This window comes from Rhipicephalus sanguineus, chromosome 8, assembly GCF_013339695.2.
Source record: "Rhipicephalus sanguineus isolate Rsan-2018 chromosome 8, BIME_Rsan_1.4, whole genome shotgun sequence".
NCBI classification, from domain to species: domain Eukaryota; kingdom Metazoa; phylum Arthropoda; class Arachnida; order Ixodida; family Ixodidae; genus Rhipicephalus; species Rhipicephalus sanguineus.
The window spans coordinates 96,170,284-96,185,309 of record NC_051183.1 but is presented as its reverse complement, the minus strand read 5'-3'; the positions used below and the strand labels follow the sequence as shown (position 1 = coordinate 96,185,309).

Here is a 15,026-nt window from a genome sequence, read left to right as displayed (position 1 = left end):
AGCTCTGAAAACACAAAGTTGAGCGCGTTATTCTTTCTTCGCGTTTCTCGCCTTTTTGGCGCACTTTCGTGGCGCCACAACAGTGATTCACGTGACATCACTACGGTACGCACTCTCGGTTGTTCCATATACGAGTAATATTAGTTATGAATTGCCTCCCACCCTGCTTTGCCATGGAGTTGCCACTCTTTCTTCGTTATCTCGAGTGACTATATATCGTGCGCAATCAACTGATTTCGCTCCATTTTGTGCGTGTCCGACTGCGCATGCGGAGAAAACAGGGTGTATACCCGAGAAGCGCGAAATGCTTACAGGCTTAACGATTCGTGCTGACATTTTATACAATGTCACGCGTGCTGTATACGCGTGCTTCATGAAGAAATATGTGGCGATGGGATATCGCCTGTAAGAAGCGTAGGGAAAGCGAGGACAAAACCAATGGAAAAGGCGACGGATTATTTTATTCTTCCAACGGACGAACCCTTTACAGCGGAGACGATGCAGCTCTCCAGAAAAAAAGGCGAGCCCTCTTCCACGGTTTTTGTGTACTTTTTTATTGCGATAATCATTATATGGACATTCTGTACGTATTTTCTTTACCGTCGCCGTACTGTTTCGTATAAAGTCAAAATCGACAACATCGCTGCGCGCATCGTATGTTGTACCAACCCGCGACTAAAAGTTCACGAGCACTGGCGAGGAACACGGCTGAAGCATAGGTGAAACAAGCTGACCTTCTCTCTCGCACGGAGGGCGCATGCAATAACATCAACTCGCGTGAAAGGCCTGCAGTCAATTGCTGTTCAACCAGAAAGGAAATGCCCCGCCCGTCTTCCACTGGGCGAAGGAGCATGAAGTGACGCCGGGGTAACGGGGGGGGGGGGGGTGGCACGAGCAGCAACTGTAATTTTTGACCGTAAGGGCGCGGTCGCTATGTTAATAATAATATCTGGGGTTTAACGTCCCAAAACCACCATATGATTATGAGAGACGCCGTAGTGGAGGGCTCCGGAAATTTCGACCACCTGGGGTTCTTTAACGTGCACCTAAATCTAAGTACACGGTCGCTATGTTGGTAGACATCAGCAAACGGCTCGTATACATTTCAACACGCTGTGATTTCACCGCTTCGTGCTGTGTCCACTGATACGAGAAACTGCACGAAAACCACTTCTGTAACGGAAGCGGTTGTATTCCCATACACCAGCGTTTTTTAGGGTTGCGCGAGATCGGACCAAAACGAGTTAGCTGCTAACCAGGGCTTAAAGTCAGGGGGTGCCCGGGAGGGCCCGGCCCCCACTTCATTTTTTAAGGAGGGGCCCGGCCCCCCTCGGCAGTCCGACGGTGGCACTGCGGCGCCCATTTGACAAGTGCTGGAGTTGAATTTTTTGGCAGTAGTGCTTTGTGCGGGGAAATTATGCTCTGCAATTTTCCGAATAATGATTTATTAATCCCGAATGTTTGGTTGACGGGGTGTTAGCAAAACAGAAGAAAACAGGTATAGTCGTACTGTTGAATACAATTCGCTGAGACACTGAACAGCACGGGCAACGCCTCCTGAAACCACAGGTCACCACCCTGTTCGACAGAGCGTCTTGGCGCAGCATACTGTTTCACAAGGCACCTGAGTGTGAAGCTACCTGCTCGTGCATCAGCAATGGTTCACCTTGGTCTGTTTAGCTTGCCACTGAATTTTCATTCCTTTAGTTGTGCATCACAAGTCTGTAATTACAAAGACGCATGTAATTTGCCCACTTTATTAGGCAGGGGGTAGCGAAAATAAAATATAGCATTGCCGTGCCTGAGGTTCTTAATCCAGTGAGTCAACTAATGTTACTTTGAGTTGACATACCTTTAAGCCTGTATATCACGTGGTATTTTTGAAGAATCATTCCCAAAATAATTTCATTTAATGCTTGATTGGACTGACACGTTGAACAAATGCCCGAAATATATTTGTATAGCATTCATTAGCATTTGTTCAGTTGGAGAGACAGTTGGCTTCACTGCACTGTGATCATCGCAAGCACCTCTCTTAACGCTTAATCTATAGCATATATTATTATATACAGTGGAATCTCGTTGATACGATTCTGCATAATACGTTTTTCAGCCTAATACATTTTTGTTTTGGTCTCGGCCAACATCCCTCGGAAATAATGCATTTTCATGCGTTTAATACGATCACATTTTTGCCCAAAATTGGATAATATGACCGCGAAAGTGGATCTTGACCGATTATATATAGATATATATATATATATAATATATATATTATATATATATATATATATATATATATATATATATATATATCCGCTTTATGAGGGCCCCCCCTCCAATGCAGGGAGGCTTTAAGCCCTGCTGCTAACGTTATTTCGTATAACATTACGACATGTTGCTATCGCATTCACTGCTTTGCCCTTTCGGGGAAACAAATTTTTTCCAAAATTCAAGGGACAAAACTGTCGCCCCCCCCTCCCCCCCCCCCCCCCCCCCGCCACGCCGCCGCCGGAGGTGGAACACCGGCGCGCCGCGCCGGCGATTTTGGGACCGGCGCACATGTCTAGAGACGAGCCGACGAACGGAGCATAGCGAAGGAAAGAGCAAAGCGAGCGAGGGTGTCTTATTTATTTTATTTATTCATTTATAAATCATTTATATTATATTTTAGCTGTAGTGAGCATTCGGGAAGGTCAACATTCTTGAAACTTAAATTTCGCGCGCTTCTCTTCGCAACCGAAACCGAAAACGTTTTCACTTTTCGTCACCAGAAGCCGCCACCATCGAGGAGCCGTTGTTGCCAACCGCCAATGTATCCCGTTGTGTGGTCGGTCAGTGTTAACATGGCTGACCCACAGTTCGAGCCGTTCAAGATATTTTTCGACCAGATGCCCCAACATATTAAGGCACCCATCAATTGCTACAGGTAAGCGAATGACGAGACTTCGTCGGGGATTTGAACCGAAGCCTACAGTACGTCCCAGCGTGGCCTGGGAGGCCAGCTAGTCAAGGGTAGGGAAACGTGCCTATCGCGTGATAGTGGTTCTCCTTAGGGACTACTGTTGACTTTTGTAAACTAATACCGGGCGTGGAATCAGGCGTCGTGTGCGTTAGCCGCTTTTAAGGATGTGGAGGGCTGCTTTCGTATTCCCTGATTGCTGAGATACCGTTCGTGCTTTCGTAAAGCTGTGAACGCGTGTTGGGTACTACGCTAAACGGTGTTATGCATTGCGGGTCTATCGTTTCGCTGTATACTGTTACGTAAGAACACCTTTACTGTTCATCTGATGTGGAGAAACGGTACTCCAGAAGGAGTGGTATTAGGCTCACGTGAAGGTAGGGAACGCATCGAGTAGTTTACAAGCCGGGTTTTGTTGCTATTCTTGAGCCGTGTGTGTTTGACAGCTCTTCCGCGCCCTTCGGATGGCATTTCACGGTTTAGTGGGTCTGTTCTCCGTCCCGGTCACGTCTCTTGCCTTGAAAGCCGAGGCCGGCGTTAATTTTGGGCGGTGCGCGTGTTTGCAGTTGTTTATTTTCCTGTCGCTGACGCTTTGCTGTGCCTCTTATTCCGCGTACGAGATTTTGTTCCTTCATCTTGCCATGTTTATGTAGCTCACTTACTCCTATTGATTACGTTTTCTTGTCGGTAAACCGCGTGTTTTGTGTCGGTTTTGTTTTGTTTTGCTCGTACGTTGTTGTTTACATTTTGCAGCGCGAATTAAGCATGATTTTTTCTTGCGTTCGTCTTCTCTTTTTTAGTTTCGTTTTGCTGGTGATGATGCACTCAGCTGTTTTGTAATGGTAAGGGTTTCATTTTTGTTCCTTTATTTTTTGCGTATCGCTGCACATACGTTGTTTTGGTTGTAACGGCTTTTCGTGAGAAACACGTATATGAGTGGAGGAAATATAAAGAACAAAGGAATATTTAACCACACAAAATATACCTTCCCATGCACGTAAGTATACAGACAAGGGTCTTAAAGAACAAGGCTGCAATAGGATTTTTGTTGAAGGTCATACAAATATTGAACATCATATATTGCCTTCTTTTGCGCTTGTCTGAGTTGTACAAACGATGGGGATACTGCAGGTTTAGGTGTTTTTTTTCAACTCAAGAACAACATGTGTATGTCTTTGCACTTCAATCACAACTTCTGTTTTATTCAAAAACAATTTTTTTCCTGCTTCTGTGGTCTTACATAGGCTGCATGTTATTAGAACAGCAACTGATCGATGCAAGGCAGAGCTTCAGGCAGAGATGAAGGTTCGAAGTGATCAGAAATTGTATAAGAGGGATCGTCGCTGTAGCCAACGTTTCGACAACATTGTCAGGGCAGCGAAAGCAGCTTCTGCCCTGATGACGCCAAGTTTCCTTGTCAAAACGCTGACTCCATCGCATTCTCTGTGCAACAATGTTTTTTATCGCAGAATTACAACACGCGTATTATATTTTGCAGTAGCCGGGGTTTTGCAGAACCTACAATATGTGGTTAGTAGTCAGATGAAAACACTGCGAAGGGAATGAGATTAAGAGGCGCCGAGGGGCTTGGCTCCTTGCTGGTTACAACTACATGAAGCCAATATAGAGTGAAGCCAGAGAACTGCTCAATGTTGTCGTGGTTACATCTAGTGGCATTGCTTAATAGACATATGTCCAAGAAAAATCGACAGGACAACAGCCGACATGATTGCACAATGGTAGTGTGTTGCATATTCACTCTTTAACTGTCATTGATACTATTTGTTGCGGTGGCACTCATAGGGATACTTCAGCAATGTTTGTACCACTGCAGCTGCCATTCTCTGATAGTCGATTGTGCATTCGCAGCCCACACACGGATGTTTGAAGGTTATATGTGTGACGTGCCTTCCTACGGCCATCTTTGTTCAAACAGTTCTTGAGATCTGTTTATCGTCAGAACAGTTAAAAGGAATTGCATTATCTATAAAGAAAAAAACATTGTTGATCATAAAGAACGAAGGCATTCTCTCCTGCCTTAATCTGCACGAGCATGTGTGATCTCCTAACTGTGTTTGCAATGTCAAAACCTGATGAGGGGCTTTTTGAAGCTTTTACTGAAGTTCTTTGCATGTGCTTGGGTGTTGTTTATTTTCCATTTCTGACAATACAGGAATTTTGATTATTGTTGTGGCACTGGGACTAAAAAGGCAGAGAAACATGCCCGACTAGCATGTAATAACGCATTTTATCTCAGTGGCTATATGACTAGGCCATAGTTACACAAGAGCAGCCAGAGATACAGTAGACGTCAAAAAATTATGACAAGGTAAACGGCATATAGCAAGTAGCATAGAGTGTCACATCGAATGATGCAATTTAGGTGGCACAAGCACTTGATTCACCACCAGCATCTTGACAGCCTGAAAGCTGACCCGTTGTCACTGTTGGCCGTCCGCATTCAGGATAGCCCATGATGTGGACTTTTCCCAAACGGACGACATGAACAAGAAGCAGGCGCCCTGTTCCCCTCCGGAACAGGAGTGCCGCCTGCCCTCGCCTCTGGAAGATGGCAGGCGACAGGGACTTGGTTGACGCCGTCAATCACGCATGTGCGGTGAGTATCAACGCAGTATTTGTTGGGTTTTGCGTAAGCTGTGTTTGGTCACTCGTGATGAAATTTATTACCGAGTGTCACGTCTCTTGGTTGTCTGCGACCTTACTTTTTAATTCTTCCAGGTGTCGAATGGTACATCTTTACTCGGTAACAATTTTAGTGCTGTGTACTATAATGAGCACTATGACAGGGAATACGTGAGCGCAAGGCAATATGGCCAGAAAACTAGGCATGTGCGAATATTCGAGCACTTCGAATATTCGAACTAATATTACTGTACCCGAATTTGCTTCGACACGAATTGAAATTATTAGACATTTTGAAATACAGTCGACCCCTGATATATCGAAGGAGATCGCAAAATAGTTCGATATATCGATAATTCGAAATATAAAATATGCGTATTTAAGGCTTATATCAATGCATTGTAGGTCTCAAAACAGTTTTCGGAATTCGTAACAAGCGCTAACATGACGATTCGCTCACAACTAGTATGCTAAATAACAAGGTGGCAACTTCTCCAAGTTACTGCACTTTATTTCGCACGAAAATAGTGCGTAAACTTGTCTTCCTTCTTCCGCACTGTCAAGTTCATCAAGTCATCCTAAATATCATTGAAGCATTCCAAATAAGCACATTCGGCCACAGCAACAGTGATTGACGCTGAACGCCGATGCAAGCTCTGGAGCACAGTAAAAGGTTGTTTAGCTGCGGCATTGGCATCTTCATAACCTCACGGGTCCACTTCCGTGGCACCGGCAACATCAGCCTTGATCTCGCCATCGATGCAGTCAGAAACAGCGACGTCGTCATCTGCACCGATCAAGTCGCTTGCTGTACTCCTGTCCGAGAGCGCGCCCGGAAATGCTAAGTAGCAAAATTCACTGAGGCACTGTACGCCGTTGTCAGCGGTCATGACGCACCGAAAGTCGCCACCTGGCACCAAAGCCCGCAAGGAAACAGTTCATGACGGTGATTTGCTTGGCGTCGTTCCAAGCACCAGTCATCATTTTATCGCTACGAGTGGGTCAATGTTTAGTTCGTCTCCTGAATGAGGATTTGTCATAAATAAAGCGAGAAGTACAAGAGTCCTCAAGCCGCAGGAGACAACGCTGTCCACAGACAACGAAGGAAAAGTCCTCACCACCATCGACACCTTGGCGATGGCGATGGCACTTGTGGCTTTGTAGCAAGCAGCCGTTGCTTTGGCGGCGCGAAAAGCAAGAAAAAGCGTAGCCTTCGAGATGCGTGTTTTATAACCGGAAACGCCAAAAATACGTCACGATGTTGCGGATCTCGAAGGCCATGCTTTTCAGGCCCGCAAGCCATCGTGCGCGAACGAAGGGAATGCGAACATTGCAACGAGGCTGCTCGCTCTGCCGAGTATCTCCGCATTCACCTCATTTTGATGCCTTTGGCAATCGGCCTCTTTGAAAAACACTATGCCCCCGCGTTACAACCTACAGATTGCGCATCAAACAAACCGCTGCACTCACAAGTGCTGTGCAACCAACCAGATCAACGTAATGCAATGACACCACCTTTTTGTCACCTGCGCGCGAAGATTAATCGGAACTTGTCAGAACGCAGCCGAAAATGACCAACATTTGTTAGGAAAAATGCACCCCCTGGAATTCGGCGCGGCGCAGCGTTCGATATATCGGATGTTTCTCTGTGCGGGAGTTTGATATACGTGTGCACCAGCCCTATACTTTAGCATGGGAAATTCAAGGGGATTTTTCAACTGTTCGATGTAGCCAATAATTCGATATATCCGAGTTTGATATATCCGGGATCAACTCTATTCGAAATGAACGAATAGGAATGTATAGACCTTATGCAAAATTGCTGCCATCTATTGGTGGCTTGACGAAGCTACTGATGCAGTGGCATGTTGGAGGCTTGTGTCCGAATTGTATTGCTGTTGCTGCTATAACTGTTTGCTTGTATTGGCTTTGATAGTAATCAATCAAGGCGTGAAAACGTCAGACTAGTGTATGTAAGGGGCTCTACACATTATCGGGATTTCGTAGTCATGGCGTTGGGGCATTTGTTACGTGTAAAGAGTTGCCGCACAATGAGAACAATGGTACAAGTTTGTCACCGAATCACATGTAGGCCTGCCATCGTTGAAAATGAAGCTACGCGCTAGGTTATAAATTTTGTCGCACTGTGCTCAGTGTAGTGAGTAAAGCGTTTGTATCTATGCTGTGCGATTAAAATGTAAAAAAATTACACACCTCATGCATGTGAAAAGTGAACATGAAAAGTGTTAGCTGCTCCAAGAAGTGGGCACCTATCAGCTGGTAGTTTGTGCAATACCCTTTCGACATGGTCTCGTAAATAACATGATACGCCAATAATATTGGGGTTCACACCGTCACTTTTGGGGCCTACTGCCGCCTTACAATTTCAAGCCTTTGCAGCAAGCCAGTCTTGCATCGCTGACTGAAAGCTTGCAAATCCCCGTTGGCATGTAACCAATGATAGTGTACCCACAGTCGAAGTTAACACTTCCCAGGACAGCATTTTTTTTTCAGTTTCACACAAAAAGTGCCACACACGTGAAGCATCTGTTAACATTTTATAGCACGTGGGTGGATACAGTGTTTTTCCGAAGGGGGATCAGTTTTTGGGAGAACCTGATACGTCCTCTTGGAGTGTAAATTTAAAAACTTAAGAATTGGGTGTCAGGACATCCGGGCCGTCCCTCTGAATTTGGCTGTGATAGCACTTGAAATACTTGAAAAATATGCATGGTGAAGCAATATGCGCGCAAAGCATCCAACCAAATGCTGCCTGCACGAGCTACCTGTCTAACATAATTGTTATCGCAGTGTAATAAAGTAATGTCATCAACAGCAGCGCAGGCATGTGCGAGTAGTCACAATGCAGCTTTGAAACTCGTACACAAAGTCGGTTTTTCTGTGCCTGCAAGCACACGGTGCCAAAACTGTCTCGTTCCTGCATGACACGAAAGTGTGTTCTCTGATGAGAACCGATGCTGTTATATAACACATCTATTAAGAACGGCGAACGTAAACAGGGCGTCAGTCGTAAGCAGGAGCAACGGAATATCTGCTGCTTCTCCTCGGCTGCGAGGAAATTAATAACAAGGAGGCTAGTTTCCTGCAAACCCTTTTCAGCATCCCAATTTCCTCAATCTTAGCATTAACGGCACTTGAAAATATGTCTGCATTGCCGTTCCTAGCAGCCGCCACACACTGATATGTACGCTCTGTGTGGGCACATGCGGAGCGCGCCTTCAACATGGTGGAAATGCGTGTGGCGGCTGCTAGATTGCAGTAGATTTTGCATAAGGTCTGTAGGACTGCGTGTAACCCCCCTGTAAAAATGATTTCACTGAAGCGCAGGAGTGCTATGCCGTGAAAACACCTTACCAGGGCAAATCTGCACTGCCATGAAGCCCTACTTTAAGGTTGAATGAACATTCATCACCTTCACATTGATTAATATTTTTTTAAATTTTAAAAGCTTGTTGTATGGTCTTATGTGCTCGAAGTATAGTAAATTTTAAAACATTACGTATTTTACCCGTTATCACTTAGATCCTACTGAAATTCAAGTTCTGCTACTATTCAAAGTTGCTACCACTTCACTTCGAACCCGAAAGAATGATATTCACACATGCCTTGTTGCAATTTAAAAAAAAGATATTGTGCAGGTTAGTTGCGTAATCACAAATATGCTAATTTTTTAAAATAATATGTGATATATTTTATTCGAACTATTCGATTAGAAATTATTCGACCAAATCGCTATTTGCTTTGAAACTAAAATTTATTATTTGCACATTCGTACTGAAAACTCGGTTTCACTGATACTCAGTTGGCACTGTCAAAAATGAAGTGGACAGGCTGATGCTTTTGTGCGAACTGTTGCCCCTCCCACCACGCATCTGTTTTACGACATGTGAAATATATGACAAATATCTGGCTTATACTTGCGAGCGGCTCATGATACGCAATCAGCTGCCATTTTTTATGAGCGAGGTGGGCGTGTCAACATTTAACACGACTGTGGCACCCTTTCCATTTTATTTCTGAGCGCAACGACCGCATTTTCAGTGGAAGCGAAATGCTAGAGGCCCGTGTACTGTGCGGTGCCAGTGCACATTAAGAACACCAGATGGTCAAAATTTCCGGAGCCCTCCACCGTGGTGTCCGTCATAACCATATCATGGTTTTGGCATGTAATGTAAAGCCCGAGATATTATTATTATTACTTTATTTCCAAGAGTGGCAGCCGCAAATCATCTCGCTTCGGGTTTGAGGCCACAAGGCATGTGTGAATGTCATTCTTTTGTAGCATTAGCTACACTGGCCTAGCCGAGCCAGTTTCGCGTGGCTCCTCAAGAGCCATGCTGCCCATGCGCGAGGATCAGGGATGTCACGCACCGGAGCCGGCACCTCCCGCGCGCAACTCGCCGCCACCGGTCTGCGCTTTCCAGAGGAGTGACGTCGTAGCCGTGGCAGATGTATTGGCGCCGGCGCGCGCAGCTATTCGCCTTCGCTGTGCAGTCGCCGTCTGACACTGCGCTGGAGCCGCTTGATAGCACCTCTGACTGGCGTTTGCCAGTGTGGTATAACCATGGAGAAGGAGAGCGCAAATGCTGCTCAACGGCGCAGAAGAGCAGATAAGCTTAACTCATCGGATCCCCTAGTAGTTGCCTGGCAAAATAAATATACATGTGCCACATAATACGTATACCGTGTGTATGTCACTGGAGCAGCAGTAAGCATGATAATCAAGCTAATCCTAGGCAATCAGGAAAGCTAAGACTAATTAGCTGAATCTTTGTTAACACTACGTTATCCTGGCATAGCCGAGATAAGCCACTGCAACATCTTTTGGTTCGAAGTGAAGTGGAAGCAACTTTTAATAGTAGCAGAATTTGAATTTCAGCAGGATGCAAATCGCCTTGCTTCAGGTTTGAGGCTATTTGCCATGTGTTTGCATGTTCCCTTTCATAATGTTCACGATAGTACATGGTGTCTGGAACGGTGTTGTGTGCGTAAGAACACTGCACTTTGCATAGTGTACATGAGCACAAGTTCTGCGTACACGTTCTGTGTGAAACGTGGCGTTCTTATGTAGACGGCGCCATTATGGATGCTACGTGCGCAGTACAAAAACTCACTATCCTCCCGAATTACTTCTGAAGAAAGCAAAAGCATTCTCAAATTGCTCATTTCTTGTGGAGCTCTATGGAGTTGGCTCATTAAGTAAACGTAACAAACACATTTAAAACAATATTTAATTTTTGGAGAATTAGCAGACAAAATATAGTCAAGCATAGGGTGAAAATTGGCTTCTCTGCATGGCTTGCAGTAGGGCTTCCCTGTGATACTGTATTCGAAAATGGAATGGTATTGTCACACCATCTCTGCATAAAATGGATATCTTAGCACACGAATTTGCTATGGACATATTTTGTAGGAGAAATCAGGGCATTTGTCGCCATGGACAACCTCAGCTGGTTCACAACTGTAGGCATGTGAAACATGTGTACTTGCTGAGCTGTTCTACAACAGGCAAAAAGTTAATAACATAAAATAATACTGGAGGTTTTAGGCACTTGTGCACCTGAAGTTTTCTAAGAATATTACACCTTTTTTTTTTACAGTTTGTAACATTTTACGCCAACGATTCAAGCCTTACTCACGTTTTCAGACTTTTATTTGCTGTTTGTATTAAATGCGAAGCATTTCTTAGCGAACCCAACACACTTAGAGCATTTCTATCTACGTATCTGTCTATCTATCTATCTAGCTGCCTACATGTGGGTGCTCTCGTGATCGCCTCTTCAACTTGGTGTAGACCCTAATAGGCATGGGAGGGTAAGAGGATTTAACTAATATGACTGTCTGGTAAAGACATGAATAGCATGAAAATCCTGTCATGTACGTCGTCATACCCTTTCCTCCAGACACATGTGGCACACCCGTTTACCATGGGCTGTGGTGTACAGATATGCGCCACAGGAGATTGACAGTTTATATGTACCCAGGAACGGCGTGAACAGAAATTGGTAATTTAAATGCAAAAGCGCTAAGAAAAATTGATATCAGTGTTGACCCGACGAATGCAAGGAATAAAAATTAGGTTCCTAGCAAGGAATCGAACCCAAGCGTTCTGTGTGGCAGTCAGGTATTCTACCACAGAGCCACGTCAGGTCTAGAAACTGCTTTGGAAAAACACTCTATGAAGGCATAATGTCGGTGCAGTTTCAATTGTGGTTGTGTGCTGGCTATATAAAATTTTATAACAAAGCAATAGACACTACATATGTACTCCTACGATACAGGCACCATGTCACGTTAACATCTGTGGTTGCAGTATTGGCTGCACTTTTACAGCAGTCTTATAAACATTACATTTGTATTTCCATGATTCAGCAAGCTATATTCAAGTGTTGCTCGACCCCAGAGAAATACGCGTACGGAAGTTACGTATGATATTGACATCATTGCACCGTAAAGTGCACTTCGTTTCAATAATACTGACGTATGTGCTCTAATGTGAGTACTGACGTTACGTCAGACCAGAAGTTAAACGCTTCGTGTTGTCTGGTTTTACGTGTGTGCCAAGTTGCCCAGTTTTTCTTTTCGTGATAAGTTACCCTTTAACGCCAGTGTTGTTGGCGTGCCTGGTAAGCCCACGATGTGCATGCAACTACTACACTTACAAAAGCACGTCGATCAACCTCGTAACGCTTGGGTCGAAGCCAAAAATGCAGCGTAGAACTACTCGCTGACTGCTTTGCATGAAATCGATTCCCACAAGGCCTGGGATCTTCCGAATCTTTTCTGGAATGTAATTATGTCAAGTTTGAAATATTTACTGAGTGGCATAAGTACCATTTTCTGTTGTATAACTGTGTATTGACGCGCACTTTTTATATTGATCCGCACATGCAGTGAACTCAAAAGCATATTTGCAACATTGACAAAGCAGTGTATGCTGCTATGACACGTGCTGATTGTACACACAAGCATAGGCCATATAAATTGTTAGGTTGCTTGAGCACATACTAGATTCACTGTCTTGTTTCGCACGTTGTTTTCGTTGTACACTGTATACACTGCCTCACCTTATATTAGTCCTCACCATCAGAAATTATGGCAAGAATACTCTCGAGCTGTAACCAAGTAGCTCTTAGTTCTTGACCCAGCATTCAATTTCTGTAAATGAGCGAATGCGAAATCAAGGCTTATTGCTACGCGTGGCGTCCATTCCTTTATTTTGGGAATTCGCTGGACTTGTGAGGTTAGTGTTTAGTTTGTGAACACATCCCACGTGAGCGCATAAGGTCATCGGAAGTTCATGAAATAGAAGTTTTATTTGTGCAAGAGTAACAAAAAACTTCAAAGAGCAGGACATAGCTCTCCGCTATCTTACTACACAACAAAAACACAGATGATATAGTCGCCCTTGTTGTCTTCTATGTGCCTCTCTGTTTGTCTGACGAGAAATATGTTGAACGGGGATTGTTGCAGGAGCCAATGTTTTGATGAGCAGCATTTTCTATTCAAAGGTTTTTCATTACTTCAGGCCTTCCTTTGACCGTCGGTCTTGCTTGGATTTCTCTTTGCGTGTGTCTTATGGCAGAATACGTCCTTCCAAAATCACCGAACGAGCTGATAAAGATTACACACGTTTCCATCTGCAAGTTTCCAGCCCCATAACTTGAAAGGATCAAGACCAGCAATTTTTTTTGCACATATTTTTTGTCAGACGCGCGACTTTCTTGTTAAGCCTTGTCAAGCAAGCAGGTTCTAGCGTTGCGAGCCTCTTTGCTCGTAAGATATGTAGGCCGTTTTGTCCTACCTTGGTTTGTTAATGTTTTTGTCTGGTCTGTCTCTCTTTCGTGCCCCCGCTTTCATCGACCGTGTGCCAGATGATGAACGAGCTGTCAGCCAGCAGCCACACGGAGCGCCGGCGGAGAAGACTGCCAGCCATCCCAGCCAACCGAAAACGTGAGTGGTGCAACTCGAGGCAGAGCACTTGGAGCATGGCATGCATTTTGAATATGTAACAGAATGCAAAAGGGATGGGGATCAAAGGCCACTGACCAACAGCATGGGCAACGGCATTTTTTCTGCTTTTTGTTGCCACTTCTTTATGTTGCGTAACATGTTCAAAATGAACCCTCACAAATGCACTCACCTCACCGTCGTGCTTCAGCCTGCTGGCATCTTGGTTTTCCCTGTATTAGACCATTTTAGCATTGCGTTAACACTTTGCTGTTACCATTACTACCGTAAAATCCTGAGCAAGCGCCCATGTCCTAGCAAGTGCCCCCCACCCTCCCCTCCCGCTATTTTCACTGTTTCAGTCACTGTTTTGTAAACAGTGAATGCATGCGTGCTGAATAAAGCATTTCATTAGAAGCACGTTTGTGCATTTTTATTCTTAGGGGCTCCGCCGCCATCACATTTCACATCAGCACATTGGTGCTGATGTGAAATAAGGTGATCTAGTTCAACTCCTCAGTGCTTTTAGAACTTTTGGTTACAAGAGACCTTTGTTAAAGGGACACTAAAATGAAACAATAGGTTTATATTGATAAATTCTACTCTGAGAACTCTAATATTAGTCATTAATTTGGGTTGATTAATAGAGGAGAAAATGAAGGTCAAAGTTCCTTTATTTAACTTTGCGCCGAAATCTCTGCATGTGACATCATGGATTTCAAAGCACATTTTTTGTATTTTGGTGACATTGGTTCAACAAAATTTCCTGAAACTTGATATGTCAAGTCTATCGCAACCTCAGAGGGCAGTGTACTTCATTTTTACTAATTAGGAACTATGCCGAACCTATTAGATGCCACCAAGCTTACCAAGCGTCTTCTAGCGGCAAGCATGGGGTTTTGGAATTTTGAAAGAGTGATTGACTAATGTGAGAAAAAGTGTTTTCCTCTTTAGTGTCCCTTCAAAAGAAACGTGTTTCCTGGGTCCCTTGAGAGTCTATTGTAACAAGCTTTTACTGTATGTAAATTTTCGAGTCTTGCGCTTTCGAGTAGTGGCGAGAACCTCTCTCATCGTGCAGCGCTGGCAAAGCTGACGCAACAGCAGCAGCATCCCAGCTCGTTAGCTGACGAGCTTCGGGGCGCGGATCGCGATGGGCCGCAGCAGTCCTCTCTGCCGCCCGAGTCCGGCCCCACCAAGCTGATCCGGCAGGTCTCGGATCGGCTATACCTCGAGATCGACACTTCCGGTGCACAGCCAAAGTCCTGTCTCAGGTACAGTTGTGTACCAACGACTGCTAAGGTGGTCCTAATATTTTTTTTTGTTTCGTTTGTTGTTCTCGTTTCGGGCTGTCGTCTGATGTAGCGTTAATTTTGTTCAGGATTGTGTCTTTGTCAGTGTTATTGCACTGTCAGTGCCATAAAAGCGACAGCAAAATGAATTGTAAACTTTC

The 15,026-nt window shown here is 44.6% G+C and overlaps 1 protein-coding gene across 1 annotated transcript in view; it reads left to right on the top strand.

Moving 5' to 3' along the window:
* The first annotated feature begins 2,839 nt into the window (after positions 1 to 2,839).
* The window catches only part of LOC119402225 (JNK-interacting protein 1-like), a 59,849-nt gene continuing 47,662 nt past the window's right edge, over positions 2,840 to 15,026 (top strand). Inside the window, 5 exon segments of the mRNA XM_049418551.1 lie at positions 2,840 to 2,929; positions 5,428 to 5,536; positions 5,538 to 5,579; positions 13,501 to 13,579; positions 14,655 to 14,847. Coding sequence (XP_049274508.1) covers positions 2,847 to 2,929; positions 5,428 to 5,536; positions 5,538 to 5,579; positions 13,501 to 13,579; positions 14,655 to 14,847 — 506 coding nt within the window. The 5' untranslated portion in view covers positions 2,840 to 2,846.